Source organism: Sinocyclocheilus rhinocerous, unplaced genomic scaffold, assembly GCF_001515625.1.
Source record: "Sinocyclocheilus rhinocerous isolate Xijiao unplaced genomic scaffold, SAMN03320098_v1.1 scaffold1269, whole genome shotgun sequence".
NCBI lineage: Eukaryota > Metazoa > Chordata > Actinopteri > Cypriniformes > Cyprinidae > Sinocyclocheilus > Sinocyclocheilus rhinocerous.
The window spans coordinates 208592-226824 of record NW_015664194.1 but is presented as its reverse complement, the minus strand read 5'-3'; the positions used below and the strand labels follow the sequence as shown (position 1 = coordinate 226824).

Genomic DNA, 18233 nt, shown 5'->3' with positions numbered 1-18233 from the left:
ATGTACAATCATGTTTGGTATCATTTGAATCTTTGGTATAAATTTGAGTCTCAGGGTGAGTGGTACAATGGTCTCAATCTTACAAAAGTAGATTAAAAGATAATACAGATCCTAAGAGTTAAGAGATATTTTGATTACTGTAGGGCGTGTGTCATTCCATGCAAATTACCTTCTGTTCCCATTGAGGTGTAAACCACCCAGGTCTGGGACCTGCAAATTGGAATGCAAATTCCAATTGTTTGTACATGCCTCCATTTGGGGGATGTATTATATGGTTTTGTATTTAAAGGATTGCAGCAAAAGGGTCGGGGCGATTCTGCAGCCAGAATGAGCCCATAGTATGAAGTGTGTCCACACACTTCATACTATGTATTTTTCTAAAAGTCAGGTATGCATCTTACTCTTAGATTCATCTTTGAGAACTTGATGTATTGTATTTATTTGATATCTTTGAATTGGCTATGTAATTGGCATAGTATCTCAGCTTTATTCAAGTTGTTATGTGGTTAGAATAACTATAGGGGGCTAGGTAAAAACACTATTGAAGTATTAGCATATTTCATAGTGCTAACCATAACCTCTGATTATTGTCTAAGCTTTATTCAAGTTGTTATATAGCTAAACTAACTATAGGGGGCTAGATAAAACACTATGGAAGTATTAGCATATTTCATAGTGCTATCCATAACCTCTGATTTTGTTTGAGCTTTAACTACGTGTACTGCATTAAGCTAACTGAGACTTGTTATAGTACTTGCATATCATTGCTCTTTTGTTGATTTTGATTGCTTCCATTGTCCTCATTTGTAAGTCACTTTGGATAAAAACGTCTGCTAAATGTCTAAATGTAATGTAATGTAATGTAACTAAGTTGTTACATAGGTGACTGTAGGGGGCTAAACAGAACCACTATTTAAAGAATGACAAGCATGAGGCCTTACAAATATAACAGAGTCTACTGGAGGCGAATAGTAGATGAACCCAAGTGCAGTTTATTACAATCAAAAGTGAGCAAAAACACAAGGAACAAGGCTTGGCTTGGCAAAAACATGAACAAGACTTGGCATGGCATAGCAGGGCAGGGCAAAGACATGAAAACAACTCACCAACTGCAGGTTACACAATACAAAGCTAGAGAAGAGACAAGGGCAACATGAGGGCTACTTATAGCAAACAACAGGGTCACATGACAAGAACCAACAGTCAAAAACACATAAATAAATAAATAAATAAATACATTCATCTCAAATCACTGTTATTTAATTTTGGGAATGTTATATATCATATGGTGAGAGATGAGGAACTCAGAAAGTTGTAAAGGAAGTTTATTCTTGCAAGAAGGTCAGACAGTCATACAAAGCATCTGCAGAGAAGGGTGTTACTGCACAACCGGAGACACAACCGGAGAACTGTGGTTTCAGGACCACAGTTCTAGGACCGCATTTCTAGGACCCTATTCTTTTGTAACAGCGCCACCTACCGAATTGGATGATATAGCGGAATCTGCAGTTTCAGGACCGCATTTCTAGGACTCTGGTGTTTTAGTTTGTAGTAATGTTTGTACATGTTGTTAAGGCATATGTGATCCAAGTTAGCTGTTATGCTTTCTCCAATAGTAAGTAACACAGACCCTCTCATCTCCCTATATTAAGACAATCTCTGGTTTAGATGTATGCTTCAGACACCGGTCACGCTGAAGGCGTTCCCCAAAGCGACCTCTAGAGGACGTGTTTTCGTAACCAACCGTTCAAGGGGTAAATTCCAAATGGAAGTGATCATCCCTATGCCCTACTCCCTTCGAAGGGCAGAGCCCTTGGTGTGGAGACTTTGGAGTGAGCAGGGCACGTGCGTGCCACTATGTAGCCGTTTGGAATGCACGATCTATATATATATATATATATATATAGATCAGTGATATCAACCCTTAAAAGAGGACATATGTTGAGTATGCATTATGACTGGATGAGACAGAAACATCCTGGTTTGATTAGGATATAAAAACTGAGCCCAAGTGTTCCTCTTAGTCACACGCTCCAATAGTATGTTCCTGCACAACCGGAGGCTGCAGTTTCAGGACCCCATTTATAGGACCCTTGTTTTTTTTTTTTGTAACAGTGCCACCTACCGAATTGGATCACTAAAGATGGACAACATGGACAGCAATCAGAGTGAGTAACTTTACCGATTTTCAATTAAGTTTTATTTTATAATGTTAAAACGATGCAGTTTACATAGCCAACGTGAGAACTGCTAAGAAATAATAATGAATTCCTGATTGCTAGTTTTATTGATTATTACGACTGTATCGGCTTTCCAGTAAGCAGCTGCCGTTGATAATATGAGTGAGCAAGTTCTAGAACGCGTACAAACAGAGTCCGTGCAAACGGAAATAGATGCTAAACAAATGTCTTTCTTTATTTGTGCTCCAATAACAATTGTTCCAAAACAACTTGCTATGAGTGTTCCTTGTTCATTAACATGTACAATCCAAGTCCATACCTTGAAGACACAGCATAAGATCATAGTTCATCTTGCACGCTACTCTGCCGTGCGGTCAAAAACGGTGTGCTTCCCAATTACCAACACACACACCTGGCTCTTACACCAGTGTTACAATTATACTGTCACAGTGCCACCCAGTGGCCAAGTAAAACTTTACAATAAATGGCTCCAACAACGACGTCCTTAATTCGTGGCCATGATTTAATTAGGCTACACCTTGTTGACATAATGACTACAATAAGTAAATCTAGCCAGCACATGAATTAAACTTAAAAAGATGATAAAAGCATGTTGATGTGAGATGTGTCAGATTTACCTGTAGCTTACTGTATTAGTTATTAAGATTGATGTTGTTTGGAGTTGGTCAAATGTGCTTAGAAAAAAATATGATCAGAATATCAACTTGCATAATAATTATGCATGCACTGTATTTTTCCTCTTCTGCTGTCAAGGTAATGCAAGGAATGTTGTGACTGGTTGTCAAGGCAGCCAATCAGAATTTTACTGCCTCGTCTCTGATTGGCTGGAATTATGGCATATTGTAAGGCTGGGTTGTGTTGAGCAAGCGAGCTGTTGGCCTTTAGAGAGCACTGAGGGCGGGCATCAGGTGAGCAACTAGTGAAACGTTGCATGCGCAAAAGAGGTCTGCACAAATCCAAAAACTTATTTTAAATGCAAAATGTATTTTCGTACGCTCGAAATACTTTCTTCTTTGCGAGACAAACATTTTCTCCACAAAACTCACTTTTGCGTGCTCAAAATATGATCTTTCGCGCGCAGAATTGTGGCAGAGATCTAATCCCATAATGCATACACCAGCAGCGCATCAAAGTAGAGCGGGATCAGTCACCCGAACAGCGCTGACGAACGTGCGCCGCGCTTCTACCACGATTTATAAGTCGCTAGATCCATTCAGTTGTGACACAGAATTGTTATACAGTCGTGTGATATGAGAACATTAAAGGTTCTGTAGTGATGCCGGCTGAAAACATCCACGACAATGAGGTATATTGGAAAACCCCAATATAGACTTGTCAGTTCAGCACCATAGTAATTTAACTTGAAGTTATTAACACATACAAATAGCCTATGTGTTGGCAGAAATGTATTTATTATAAATGTTACTGTTATTACATATTGGGGAATATTTAGATTTTATAGAAGGTGTTTAGTTTCTTCATGTTTAGTTTTTTTTTAACTACAAATTTTATAGTTTATTATTACTTATTATTTATTTAAAAAAACATATATGCCTAACCATGGTAATGAGGAGGACCATGGTTTTACTTCCTGTGACCACCATCCTACTAATACAGCTAAACTCTGGATTCTAAGCAAGAACTTCTTTCTTTTTAGATGTTAAGTTCTAATGAATTTTAATTGAAGTAAAATGTTAATTCAATAAGGGCCTGATTAAAGATAAATATCAGTGTCTTATATAAATTAGGTGTTTATTATTTACAAATAATAAAGTTCTTAAAGGGAGATTCACCCAGAAATGAAAATTGTCATAATTTACTCAACATCCTGTCATTCCAAACCTGTATGAATTCCTTTCTTCTGTGAAACATAATTTGCGAAATTCAAGGAATTTTTGTCCATACAGTAGAAATCAAGAGTAACCAAAATGGTTTTGCAACATTCTACAAAATCTTCTTTTGTGTTCACCAGAAGAAAGTCGTTTGGAACGACTTGAGGGTGAGGAAATGATGACAGACTTTATTAGCAGTAACTTTCCAGCAGTCTAGCTCAAAATCAGTGCTTTACTTTCAAGTGCTTTTCTATGTGACAAAAATGCATTATTAAGTTTGTTGTATTTGTCGTGAATTCAGTAATATCTATCAGTATTCGTTTCTGTCCTGTTTTATTTATTAATTATTCATTTATCAAAATTTTAACCCCAGTTCAGCCCCCCATAGCAAATTCGGTGCACAGGGCCCAGAATTCCTAGCGACGGCCCTGCTACCATCCCTCCAAGTTTCAAGTCTCTACGACTTATGGTTTAGTCTGCACGATCAGGTTTACGTGGAGATTTCTGATCCTTGGCCATTCTAACAATTAGGCTACAATAGGGTTTTTGCAGCACCCGGTCTAAAGCTATTCATCGTTTGTAAATGTTTATAAATGTTTAATAATCATTCAGTTCCTTTGTGGGCATTGTGGCAGGTTAACACATACTCCGTTTGCAGTGCGTATGTGGTGCGTCTTTTTTTCCTTGCCCACGGTTGCACGCGACTGCGGTCCGGCAGTGGGTTCCAGGAGCGGTGCGTCTACAGCAGTGCAGCGGTTGTTTCCACCCCAAGTCTATTTTAGCTGTGCTGCACGCTCTGAATTAAAATGACAGCACATTGTTCGCGGTAAAACTGAACATGGATTGACACGAAAATGTAGTAATTACACCATAAATGCATATAGCCTAATTAAACTACTGTGTTTCACAATCAACACAAATGGTTAGGATAGGTTAGGATATAGACTAAACAAGGCAAAAATAGATGGCACTCATGGAGGTAGAAAAAACAGATCTTAATTAATGAACCACAGGATTGCTTGTAATAAAGATTTAAATGCAAAAGAAAAGGCAGGAGAGCTGACTGTTTCTGTCAGTGGCAAGTTTTAATTTAGAATGTTTTTATGACAACCTTTTTAATGTAAGAAAAGTAGACTCTAGGCTATGTTTAGCAAGTGCCAAAGTAAAACATATTGAAAAATATGTTGCTTATATTTATTGCATTTAAACATAAATACGAAAAGATTGTACTGCTCTACTGTGTAAAAAGAGAATACACAATGCTTAAAAAAAAAAAAAAAAAAGCATTTTCAGTAACAACGTCTGGATTTTAAATCAAAATAATGGATAAATGTTGTTTGTGGTAAACAGCTGTGGTTCAGCGGACTGCAAACGCGTCCTGTGTGAAAGCACAATGAGTCTGTGCTGCTTCTACACCACATAATAACCTCAAATAGACTGCATACACACTGCAAACTGAGTATGTGTCAGTTGTACCTTGAGACCGTGATCTAAAGTGCTATTTTCCTCTTCATGCTGCTCGTCAAGATGTCTGTGTGTTCTTCTTTCTCAGATTAAGCACCCCAAAGAGCTAAAAAGACCTCTTCCACACATTAAGTGTAAATGAAGTTCTGATGTACATTTACCCTTATCTTACACATTTATCTCTAATTTCTATCTCTGTCAATGCACTTCATATTGTTTACACAGGATGTGGAATATATTCCAACTTACAGGATATCTGTGTGCACACCACACAAACTGTGACATTCACAGCCCCCAGAGTTTCTCCTAGCTACTTCATTGATTCTATCATTTTTCTTTCTAAACTTATGATTTAGACCCTTATTTAGTTGTTGCGATGAGAATGTTTTATTTCTCTTAACACATTGTAGACATAAATGCAAGCATTTTAATCAGGAAAACAAGTATTTCCATATTGTTTGTGCCTTCCTTTTTAAACCTCAGTGTATTCCCATATAGATGTTAATCAAGTTAGACAGCTTGTTGAAATTAATGCAGATGAAAATGAGATATGTGGGATAGAGTTATAGTCTTTACAACGGCACACACTTTATTAAGGTTCACGATCATGTCATTTTCACAACTTTAATGTTTTGTGGAGTTGTCTGTTGAAAGTTTTTGGAAAGATATTTCATCAACTGAACAATTACTATGTTGTACTATGTTACAACAGTACAATCCACTGAACCCACTGTACTTCTGTCTTCACAGCCTCATTTTTATTCCTGTCAAAAATTAAAATGGCTGAAATCACATGTAAAACCATTACCGGCCCCTTATACCATTGTTTGATCAATGTGACTATGGTTTCTAAAACTGATTGACTGCAGAGTGTGTGACAAAGAGGAACACTTGGGCTCAGCTTTTATATCCTAATCAAACCAGGATGTTTCTGTCTAATCCAATCAAAATGCATACTTAACATATGTCTCCTTTTAGGGTTGATATGCTTTTTCCATCACATGACTTTTGCAGCCTCTCAGCCGATGCTTTAATATTCAACATGAAAACAAAATGTTCTTTGGCTCAAGCATCATTTTCTTTACCTTATTTGGTCTGACATACATTTAGTGCTCCAGGATGAGAACTATAGCGTAAATAAAATAAATACAGAAACCAAACATTTCTATTACATCACCTTTTAAACAAATGAGAATGTCAACATACATTCCTGAATGGACAGAACATAGACTTTTATAGTCTTACTATCCTATATGACATGGGTATGACATAGGAGAAGGTGACTTATGAAGACATTACCCCATGTCCCCATTTTTCAAAATACTAAATACTTTAAAATCACACAGAGTGAGTTTTTTTTTTTTTTTGAGAAAGTAAAAAGTTTCCTGTAAGGGGTAGGGTTAGGTGTAGGGTTGGTGTAGGGCAATAGCACATACAGTTTGTACAGTAGAAAAACCATTACGCCTATGGAATGTCCCCACAATTCACAAAAACAAACATGTGTGTGTGTGTGTGTGTGTGTGTGTTTGTGCACGTGTGCGTGTGCGTTGTGTAATTACACCAAACGGAATTGCAAAAACACAACTGTAAAAATGTATTTAGACCACAACAGTAAGTTTGCGTAAATAATTATAATGTTCTTATAATAAGCCCAATCAAGACTTGTCTGTGGAACAGCGCATTTTATCCTTGTTTTGGATTGCACTTCGGCTAACCTAACTGGGAAGCAGTATCATAATTAAGTAATATGGTACTTCCTCCCTTGAGAACATAAAACGTTGTGAGAAACTTTCCAAGGACAGGCAGAGGAGTCTGGGAAACAAATGCAAAACTAGTAACATCCACTTTACTCAGGACAGATGGATCACACAGAGTCTTAAATGTATTTTCATGTAGAATGTTGACACTTGCACCTGTGTTGATCATTGCTCTGATTTTTCTGCTTTTGATTTTAATTTCAGCATGCATGCAGCATGCAGGTTTTTTGTTAACATTTGAAATTGTGTAGAGGGATTCCACAAATTGGGATTGACACAAATTGTCTGAATGTTTTTTACCCTTAAAAAATCGTAATAATCTTTGCACTGCCTTGACCATATGGACTTAGTTCAGGTGTAATGAGCTATATTTGATAGTTTTTCCAATAATGATGTTTGGCATTTCTAGTATTGTGAGCTACTTAAGCCACATGTCCTGCTGCCTAATAGAAAATAATGCAACGCAGTGCATTTACAAAGTGTTGACAGCGAGTAGTTGAATAGTAGGACAAAAAAAAATTATCTGGTCCTTGGCAGATCTGGAGGAATTTTGGCCCACTCTTCTGTTACAACGTTGCTGTAGTTTATTGAGGTTTGTGAGCATTTGTTTATGCACAGCTCTCACTACAGCATTTGAGTCAGGATGAGCTCTGGACTTTGACTAGGTTATTGCAACCCCTTGATTATTTTCTTTTCAGCCGTTTTGTTGTAGATTTGCTGGTGTGGCATTGTCCTGTTGCATGACCCAATTTTGGCCTAACTTTAGCTGTTGGACGGATGGCCTAACACATGGTCGACTGTGAGGTGCCCAGATCCTGTAGCTACAAAACAAGCCCAAAATCATCAGCCCTCCACCAGCATGTGTGACTTTTGGTATGAGGTGTTTGTGTTGAAATGCTCTTCAGGTTTTCACCAAATGTGCTGCTGTGCATTATGGCCAAACATCTCAAATTTGGTCTCGTCTGTTCAATGGAATATTGTTCTAGAAGTTTTATGGTTTGTTCAGATGCAACTTTGCAAACCTAAACCGTGCTGCCATGCTTTTTTAGATATTAGATTTAGATTTAGATCTTTAGATTTAGATTAGATTTTACATTTTTTAGAAACATACCATACTTGTCCCACATTTTTCTAATTACTGTCATGAACTTTATCATTTAATATGTTAACTGAGGCCTGCAGAGTCTGCAGTGTAGGTCTTGGGTTGTCTGCCATTTCTCTGTGCGTTACATCTTAGGGTGAATTTCCTGGGACGTCCACTCCTGGGAGGATTGGTGTCTGTCTTTAATGTCTTCCACTTGTGAATAATCTTCCTCACTGTGGAATGATGGATTTCAAATTGTTTAGAAATTGCTGTGTTACTCTTCCTAGATTGATGGCAGCAACATTTGCTTCTCTAAGATCATTATTGATGTCTTTCCTTCTTGGCATTGTGTTAACACACACCTGAAGGCTCCAGACCAGCAAACTGGCAAAACATCTGCTTTTATAGAGGTGCTAGCTCTTGCTGGTGATCAGTTAATCAAAGGCATTTGATTAGCAGAGCCTGACTGCTACTCACCCTCTTAATTCTTATGTTAACAGTAAGGGTGTCCTATCTTTGACACAGATGGCTTTTCTATTTTGGCTTTATATTTGTTAAATAAATAATGACATGGTCCAATATGTAATGTGTTGTAGTTCATAAGAGGTTTTATTTTGCAAAATTTAAGACCTGCCTAGGACCGGATTTTTTTTTTTTTTTTTATGTACAGAATAAAATGTACAGATATAGAAAACCATGGAATTCAGTAGGGTGTCCTTACTTTTTCACATAACATATAGCACAATTATTGGCTTCTGGGAGCATAAAAATGCCATTCAATTATTTATTTCATAATAAAGTATAAACCTTTTAAGTCATTGTTTTAAGGGTTTAAGTAATAAATCATTTTGGACCAATTTAATTTGTTTTTGTTAGAAAACAGGAAAAACTGTAAAAACTTGCTACTTCTTTGGGACACAGTTACAGCGTTACACTATTCTATTGTAATTATGTACAGTGTATATTATGATGATCTTAGGGGCATGATTTGCAGCGCTGTCAGGGAATTCGGCCTCTGTATGAACAAAATTATAAAATGTAATATTCAGCCACTGTTTATCATTCAAAAGTGTTCTGTTTCTACATATGCAGTAGGAAGGAGACTACAGTTTTTACAGTTTATTTTCAAGACGTTTAATATGCACCCTTTTAATTTTAATAAAATAAATAAATAAAACAATTTTGAAGCCTTGCCAACAGAATTAAAATTCCCATTAACAAAGAAAGCATGATTTTATGCGTATATGCCACAGATTATGTAAAATGGATTTATGAAAGGAAATGAGCGTAAAATTAAAATTTCAATAAAAATCTACATTTTGACCAAAAAAAAATATGCTGTTTGAATTCACACAGCCAAAATGATCAAAAAAAGAGGAGAAATTATTAAATTATGGTTTGTTTTAAAGAAATCATTATATCTTTAAGAAACTGAAAAAGACAGCCTATGTAGAATCAAAGTATTTACACATTTAAAAAACTGTTGTTTGAATATTGAGGAAATCAGACAATCAGACAAACATGCTACGGTGACTACTGTTATACACCTGAAAACATGCCCAATCATGCAGAAATATTACATCAACCACATTCTCCAATATTTCATGATTTCTTGGCATCAATTACAAATTACATTTATATAGACACAGCACCCAGTGGCAAATGGAATTATATGCTAGATTAGTACATATATAGTTCTCCACAAAATAAATGTTGATGTGTTTGCAGTTAGGCCTGATTCAAAACTCGGTCACACAAAAAAAGGCTGACTTTCAATGACTGACTGGATGGTGCTGTCAAGGGCTGTGTGAGATGTCACATTTAGGATTTCATTTTGAGAACCTGCAGGGGGAAAGAACATTTTTATACAAAGAGTTGACTAAATAAAGACCTGCTATGGAGAAGAGCAGTATTACACTATAACAAATTGAAATGTTATTTCTGTTTCCAACTTTTTCTTTTGTAAAATCATGCTCATGCTGCATTATATATGTTTTTAGGTTTCTGCGCTGAGCATTTTGTATTTAATCTAAGCATTGCAGTTTTAAGTTGAAGGTTTAAGTGAATCAAATAGCAACAATTCATAAATAAATAAAAATACACAATCGAATAACATTTGTCACTCACCTTCATACTCTCTTGGTCTCTTCCGACCAAGTCGATCAGCCTTGTAACTCATTTTTTGTAAATATCTTTTTAATTCAGTTTCGCAGTCTACCCAGTTAATTTTGTGCTTCAGAGCAGCATCTGAAAGAGGAAACTTGAAAAATAATTTCTCATTCTCAAGAACTGCATAGACCCTCATACAGATGCAAATATGTTGTACACTCAAAATGGTAGACATCTCAGGTATTTAATTATTACTTATGCTTACACCATTGAAGTTAATGAATGTGAAGACAACTGCAGACAAAATAATACGGAATAAACCCAAACATTCTTGGTACAGTATGTGGAAAGTGTTCATGCAGCGGTAAGTTTACCTCTGATCACATCTGCTAAAATAAGCTTAGAGAAGGGCCTTTTATCTCCTCTCCCCTGCCAGTTGAACTCCTTAGCCAGATCATCTATTATGACATGTTGCATTATGTACTTAATTACATCCTTTTGCCCAAAACCTCCACGTCCTGACAGATACTTCACCTGCAAAGATATTTTTTATATTATTATTACATGACTCTCCAGGTTACTGCATTGGGTGGTCAAATATTTTGTATAATGGGCGGTCAAATGTATTTCTACACTTTATATCTGACTATTGTTCATGCCAACATAATGATGCTAATTTTATATCTTTCATTTGCTCCATCATGCACTGACTGTAAAGAACCAGAGCTGGGTGAGAGAGAACTTATAATGTTCTCTAATATGTGAGCTAGCAAGTCCATCAAAACAGATTCATAATAATGCAGATTAATGTATACATTTTAACATTGTTGTTTTGTTGCTATGACATTTAATTTCTGTGTGGATTCCAAACAACATTTCATATCCATTTATGTCTTTATTTGATAATTAGCCATGTATAAGAAGGATAATGTACAATCAGCTTGTCATTATTGCAAAATAAACCCCTTTATGATTCAAGTGTTGTTTATTTTGTCATAATGATTGGCCGACCGTATATTTCCCTTCTTTAAATGCTGTGTTGACTCACATATTTTTGGCGTGTTTTTACATTGCTGAGCTCTCTTTCAATCCTGGACACATCATCAAAGGTTCTAAGAGGCAGTTTTGGGTTTGTTTTAACATCTTTAGAGGGCCGGCTGGTACTGCTGGGGACCTCAGAAACCGTATTTTCTTTGAGTAGTTTCTTTAACATAGCAGAGTTTTCCTGAACCGTGCTCTTAATGTCTCTCAGCATTTGGAGGAGCTCATCCTTGCCTGTTGTGTCAAATAAACTGTACACTCTAAAAAATGCTGGGTTGTTTCAACCCAACTTTGGGTCAAATATGGACTAACCCAACCGTTGGGTTAAATTTTTACATTAAATTTTTAACCCAAAATTTGGGTTAGTCCATATTTGACCCAAAGTTGGGTTGAAACAACCCAGCATTTTTTAGAGTGTAAGTACAAAAAAGAGCAAGCAACAACTTTGCATTTATTTGATTATATGACCAAATATGATGACTCACCGTCAGCTGACATTCTGGAAGTAATTGGCATAGAAGGCAGGTGAAACTGATTAATTGACAGTCCTTGAGTGTACTCAAGTTTCTGTCTTTTTGCTGTTCCAGGGAATTCAGTGGCTAATTGAAATGGCCTTTATTTAAAAAAATAAATAATTTGTTAAGCAAAAAAGTATTAACAAATTTTGAAAAAATGTGTTAAACAAATATTTATTGAAAATAAATATATGGATCTATACTGTTCTTTAACTTGTTTTTGATGCTCCTCAGCCTGATCAAAAGGCTGCAATAAGATAAATATTTGAGAAGTGAATAAACAATAAATATTCCTACATTTAATTTTGATGTAATTTTGAAATTGTAGCTCTTACCATGTTCTCCGTGAAAGCTAATATTTCATTTCTCCCATCCTATTGCAGGCTCATCTCTGTTCTGAACAGCTTCCATACACTTCTCTGTTGATTTGAATGGAGGCCAGTAACATTGTTTCTTGTCTATGCTCAACCAGTTTGATGCTACCACCATCACCTCTTCTGAATTTTGCAAGGTCACAACTGCATACATGGTCAATCTAGTTAAAAAAGAAAAAGAAACACGACAGCATATTTAGCTGTGATTGAAAACAAAATATGCTTTTCAATGTTATAGAAAATTGGACAAATGCCTCAATCAAACATTGATTTGATTTATTTTAAATACTGAATATTAAGTATAAAACAATGTGGTGTTGAAATAAATTTTGAGCTTTGAGCTTTGAGGTTTAAGTCCCAAGTGAATTTAACTGGGGCTGAAAGCTCCCCAATAAAAGCATCAGTCATAATTATTGAGATAAGCAGCTCACAGCATTATAAAATATAAAGCTGCTCTATTCAATAGAAGCCAGGAAGAACAAAGAGAGGAGCTAATGGAAAATGTTTCCATTTCTTTGGGTATCTGTGAGTATACAGTTATTGTACTATATAAGAAACATCATAATTGATTATACAGAATTTCTTTGTAATTGTGGATAGAATTTTGCCATTCATTGTTTATGTATTAAAAAGAAACAATGGCTGGTATATACTGATGACATCTAAAAAGTAAACATTATTAAATATTTGCATAAAATATTTACAAATCTTTTATATCATAAAGATGTTTGTATAGAGATGTTAGATCCCTTAATCCTACCGCAAACCTAAACATAACCAATTTATAAAGAATATATAAAACATAATGGACAGAAATATGTAGGCCGTGACTGTTTTAGTAGCGTTGTAGCATTAAAAGCAAAGAGTCCCTAATCCCAATCCTACCTCCAAACCCAACTATAACCATTCTCAAAACATGTACGGTATAAAAAACCATAACGGATAACTGCAATCACAGTCATTTATTTACTGTAAAAATGTCAAAAGCTGTGGCAAAATTAGTCCAAATGATGATGTGTTGCGGTCACACATCACATATATATATATATAATTTATACTTTTGTAATTTTATTTTGGGGTTTTGGGGTATTTTATGGTTCTATTGTCAGTCACAATAGAAGAAAACACATTTTGTGTCCCCTGGCAAACAAAGTAAATTTTAGGTTTTTCGAAATTTTCGAACAGAAATGTTTTTCGTTTTAAGGTTTTAAAGTCTTGTTAACATTATGTAATTCTTCTAAATTAATTGGCAGCAGAAATGACTCGGAACAGAACAAAATAATTCATTTCATATTAAGTAGATGATTAAAATGCAATTGGTTCATTATTACCACCCAGTTTTTGCAAATAGTTCTTACTATAAAAAGTTTTTATCTCTGTATGCATTTGCTTTGCCTGCAGAAGTGCAGTGTTACTTGTTTAGCCAAGTTTATTCAAAGAAAATAAAAACTATAACTATGTTAACTAAATGATAACAAAATGAACTAAATGTTTTTTTTATTTTTATTTTTATTAACTATTAGACTAAATAAGGCTTTAAAATTAAAATATGATAATATCAGGGAAAAGTTACCTTGTATGAATGATGTCTCTGGGAAAGGACAAGTCTTACAATTCAGTTTCCAAGTTAAGCAAAGAATAAGACTTTTGATGTTAGATCTAATACACATATGGGTGTGGACTTCTTGCTCAGTGACAAATGGTTTACTAATTAATTACTAAATCCTGAACTTTAGTCTGACAAAATAATAGTTACAAGTTTCCGAGAAAATAAAAGTGAAAGCACATGAAGTGAAAACAAAGCTTTGCTGTTCATCCTGTAGGTCAAATGTTTGCATATCAGACACTCAAAGAACTTCATTAGTTCAAAAGTAAAGGCTTCAGGTCTGTTATCAGTCAAGGACCTGATGTTACATTTCTGAGAAAGCCTTCTAACTGAAACCACAATTTCTTCAGGACAAGGGTTAAGTTTTCATGATCAAGACAATCATGAATAATTATTAACATTTCAACAGCATCAGCATTACCATATTTGGATGAGGTACATTATGAACATCAGCAGCAGTAGTTTTGATGTTGACTCACATAACATTCAAGTGTGTTACTCAGGAAATACAGGAGTTTACTAATTGTTTGCATTTCTCTTTTTTCATAGTGCTGTGTTTGCCCTTAGGCTGCGGTTTGAAAACGGCAGTAAGGGTGTCCAATAACCACATGAATTTCAATCATGGATCTATATATATGTTATGTATAAATGTATAATTGTTCTCTGTTATAAATCAGTGGTTTCAATCCCTCCCCACCAACAACTTGTCACTCACATGCAACAATCGCAGCAGCATTTAGCAAACTTTATACACTTTGTACAATCCACTCAGTTCTCGCTTGACAATCAAGCCCCGTCCTATTTTTTCTTCTTGTTTGAGAAGTCATTTCACTCAGATACAGTATATGTCAAAATTGGGAAGACAAGAATTTATTTTTTATTCTGACTTAAAGCTTTTCTAACACTGTAAATACATCAAGAAATTAGAAATATCTTGACAGCCTGTCTTGACTGTCACTACAGCATATGTTTCAGCAAGGCCTTTGCAATTACATTACAATCTATACTGTAAATGAATCAAATGTATTCAGGTTCTTGAAAATGAGACAGTTACATTTTTAAGTGTACTTTACATGTCTTGCTGTAAAACAGTTATAATAAAAACAACAAATCAGTATACAGTTTGTATATCATGCAGCCCCTATAATAAACCCCAAAGTTCAGAAATTTGATGAAAATGAAATGAACACAAACACATTTGAGTAAAAAAAAATGTTCTAAAACTAAAGAAAACATTGGCTGTAAATGTGTTACACTTGTTGCACAATACAGTAGTTATGTTTCTTTTGTGATTTGTGCTGTTTCTCTTGCTTGATGAGCATCAGTCAGACAGATGATCTAGAAGTCTCTCCAGCTCTTCAATCTCTCTGGAGACATCTAGAAAGACATATAAGAAGATATTACATGAGGCAATGACTGAGATTAATCAATCAATACTTCAGATTGCAAAAGATTATTTGTTTAAACACTTGTTTCTGTGGTGTAGTAGGATGACATTCTTACCCATCCGTGTCTTTTTGCTGTTTTGTGATTGTGAGCGTTCTATTGCTTTCTGTAGTTCATTTTCAAGAGTACTCTTTATGTGCAGCTTTACAAAGAAACAAGAGAAGATTCCATTTGTCTTTAGTCATTGTACAGCTGAATACATGATCGTCTTAATGAATGTGAGATCAGTACCTTTAAGTTATTGAACTTTTTTAGCACTTCCATTTTTGCTTTTTTGAACATGCCTTCTTTTTTCTGATCGACTGTGTTTATTAACAGGTCTTGCATTTTCTTCATGGATCCTGTTCCTCTCACAGCTGCAGCTTCTAAAATAAACAACACTCTGTATTCATTCATTTTCTTTCTCATGAAGACACATCAGAACAAGCAAATAAATCAAGTCTTGGATGTGCGTTTCATGAAAGAAATGTATTTTGTGACATGCAGGGTGGCTTTTTATTAATGAAAGGTGTTTTCTTTTCTGCACTAAATAACAATTTACATTCAAATAATTTGTGATTAATTGTAACTCAATGCTAGCTTACGCTGATAGCAAGAAGCCATTTCATTCACAATTGTTATTTGTATTGATGAGTAGATGTCCTTCTTCTTGTCAACAATGTCTCTGTTGAGCGCTGCCTTCAGTTTGGTTTCCTTTCACAAGGAGAAAACACAAAAAAGTAAGAAAATTCTAGAAACATTAAGTCCATGTTTACATCAGTCCATTAAAAGTTAGTGTATTTCAGTGCTTACTGCTTTATAATAAAACCAGCCTGCTTAATTATAAGGAGTGAGGTTTCATACAGAAGACAGTTTACACTTGGCATTAACATGCGGTCACCGTGATCTGATCAAGCAGATCGGATCATCAGTCAATCAGGACACTGCGCGTTTACACTTGGCAACATCAGCTGCCTTCTCTATCTGGATAACCGATCGGATCTGTATTTCCAGCGCAATATTTAAAGGGGTTATATGATGCGATTTCAAGTTTTCCTTTCTCTTTGAAGTGTTACAAGCCCTTGGTGCATAAAGAAGATCTGTAAAGTTGCAAAGACTAAAGTCTCAAATCCAAAGAGATATTCTTTATAACAGTTAAGAGTCAACCAGCCTACCTAAAACGGCTCGTTCTAACGCCCCCACATGTCTACGTCACTATGTGGAAATATTAGCATAATGCGCCCAAATGTGCACGCAAAGAAAGAAGCGTGGTTTCAGGAACAGCGGTAGTGTTGATGCAGCATGTCGGGGAGACACTGCATTTCAGTACGAAAGCAAAAGCACTTTATTTGGCCTTCCGGAAGTAGATGCAATTAGGAATCATTGGTCTGGGGTGCAAAGTCGACCTGAAGTGGTGGGTTTTCTTTTGAAAACTATTTTCAGTCGCGTTTTACAAATCAAAATAAATGTACGAGTCTCACTAGTGCTCTGTTCTTCCGACAGATCGGGAGAGAGGGGGCGGCGTTTTGCGTGATGTCGACCTGCGAATGCAGACACGATGGCTGGATTGCGTTTACATTACACTGAGATCCGATCACAATGCGTCCTCGACTACCTCTGGACCAGGACACGCAAGAGCCCTGCATTTCAGCCCGGGCCCGACGGGCCCCGACTTTTTTACGCCTTTAGGGCCGGGCTTCGGGCCCATTTTCACGTCATAGTTAAGACACGGGCCAGGCCTCAGACCTGTTTTAGGCTTCTCCTTATTTTTATATTTTAGACATCCATCAATTAGTGATGAAAAAAAATTGCTGCGCTGGTATACCTAATGCAGAAAAGCCGCCTCTTTTTCCGAATTGCGTAGATGACCACTATTTTTCTTTCATCTCTTCTGATAAATTTTCAGTCAAATCGTTTTCTTCTGGCCAAGGACACGCTAGAGCCCTGCATTTCAGCCCGGGCCCGACGGGCCCCGACTTTTTTACGCCTTTAGGGCCGGGCTTCGGGCCCATTTTCACGTCATAGTTAAGACACGGGCCAGGCCTCAGACCTGTTTTAGGCTTCTCCTTATTTTTATATTTTAGACATCCATCAATTAGTGATGAAAAAAAATTGCTGCGCTGGTGGAAACATCACGAGACCGTGCTACTGCGACTGTCAAGAGCGGCTCGACGGTGTTTAGTGTCCAGCAGCAGCATGTATGGTGCGTGCCGTCAGCGCAGCTGAACAGTTCTGTGTTCAAATGCACGCAATAGGCTAAAGCTTGCCGCAACGCCCCAGCAAAAGTAATTACCATGAACGTGTCGGGGGAAATAATAAGGAGATATTTGAATTATTTACTAATAAACTAGTGTTTTCTGAGTCGGTGTCGCAAGGATGAAGTTGCCGATCCTGACTCGCCATCTCATTAGACGCGCCTTTAGAGAAAAGTGCATCTTTACGGATTATGATTATGATGAAACAGTTTTTGTTTTAGTCTATTTGTTTTATTTCGTTAAGTAGTTAAAGCTTTCTATAGATATATTTATCATGTCTGTGAGGCATGTATTCGCTGAGTTTCGGTTCATTTTTGTGAAGCGCTCCTGTCCAAGACAAGACGGCAGAAAGCACATCATGTTTGTTTTCTTTATTTTATAAAAGCACAACCTTTTGTTGATATTGTGAGTGCACACAAATAAAAGTAGACCCTTTACAGTTATGAATGATGTATTACTCTTAGTGATTGCGCTGGCGCCATGTCCTGCAAAGCGCGCTTTAGCTTCCACTCTCCGCACAAACTATTGGATATAGCGCACATTTATATAGGTTTAACGTTTAAACATTGT

At 36.2% G+C, this 18233-nt stretch overlaps 2 protein-coding genes and 1 pseudogene across 3 annotated transcripts in view; all 3 read right to left on the bottom strand.

Annotated features, from left to right (window-relative positions):
• LOC107729894 (cyclin-dependent kinases regulatory subunit 1) overlaps window positions 1-18233 on the bottom strand; it is a 73231-nt gene that overhangs the window by 30832 nt on the left and 24166 nt on the right. The window lies entirely within an intron of this gene.
• Window positions 10089-12531, bottom strand: LOC107729876 (uncharacterized; annotated as a pseudogene).
• LOC107729892 (nuclear GTPase SLIP-GC-like) overlaps window positions 14595-18233 on the bottom strand; it is an 18884-nt gene continuing 15245 nt past the window's right edge. For both annotated transcript variants that reach the window (XM_016540623.1, XM_016540624.1), the window contains exons 16-19: window positions 16014-16122; window positions 15661-15794; window positions 15487-15571; window positions 14595-15360 (exon numbers count right to left, since the gene is read on the bottom strand). In XM_016540623.1, the coding sequence (XP_016396109.1) occupies window positions 15305-15360; window positions 15487-15571; window positions 15661-15794; window positions 16014-16122 (384 nt within the window). In that variant the 3' untranslated portion in view covers window positions 14595-15304. The remainder of the gene's footprint in view (window positions 15361-15486; window positions 15572-15660; window positions 15795-16013; window positions 16123-18233) is intronic.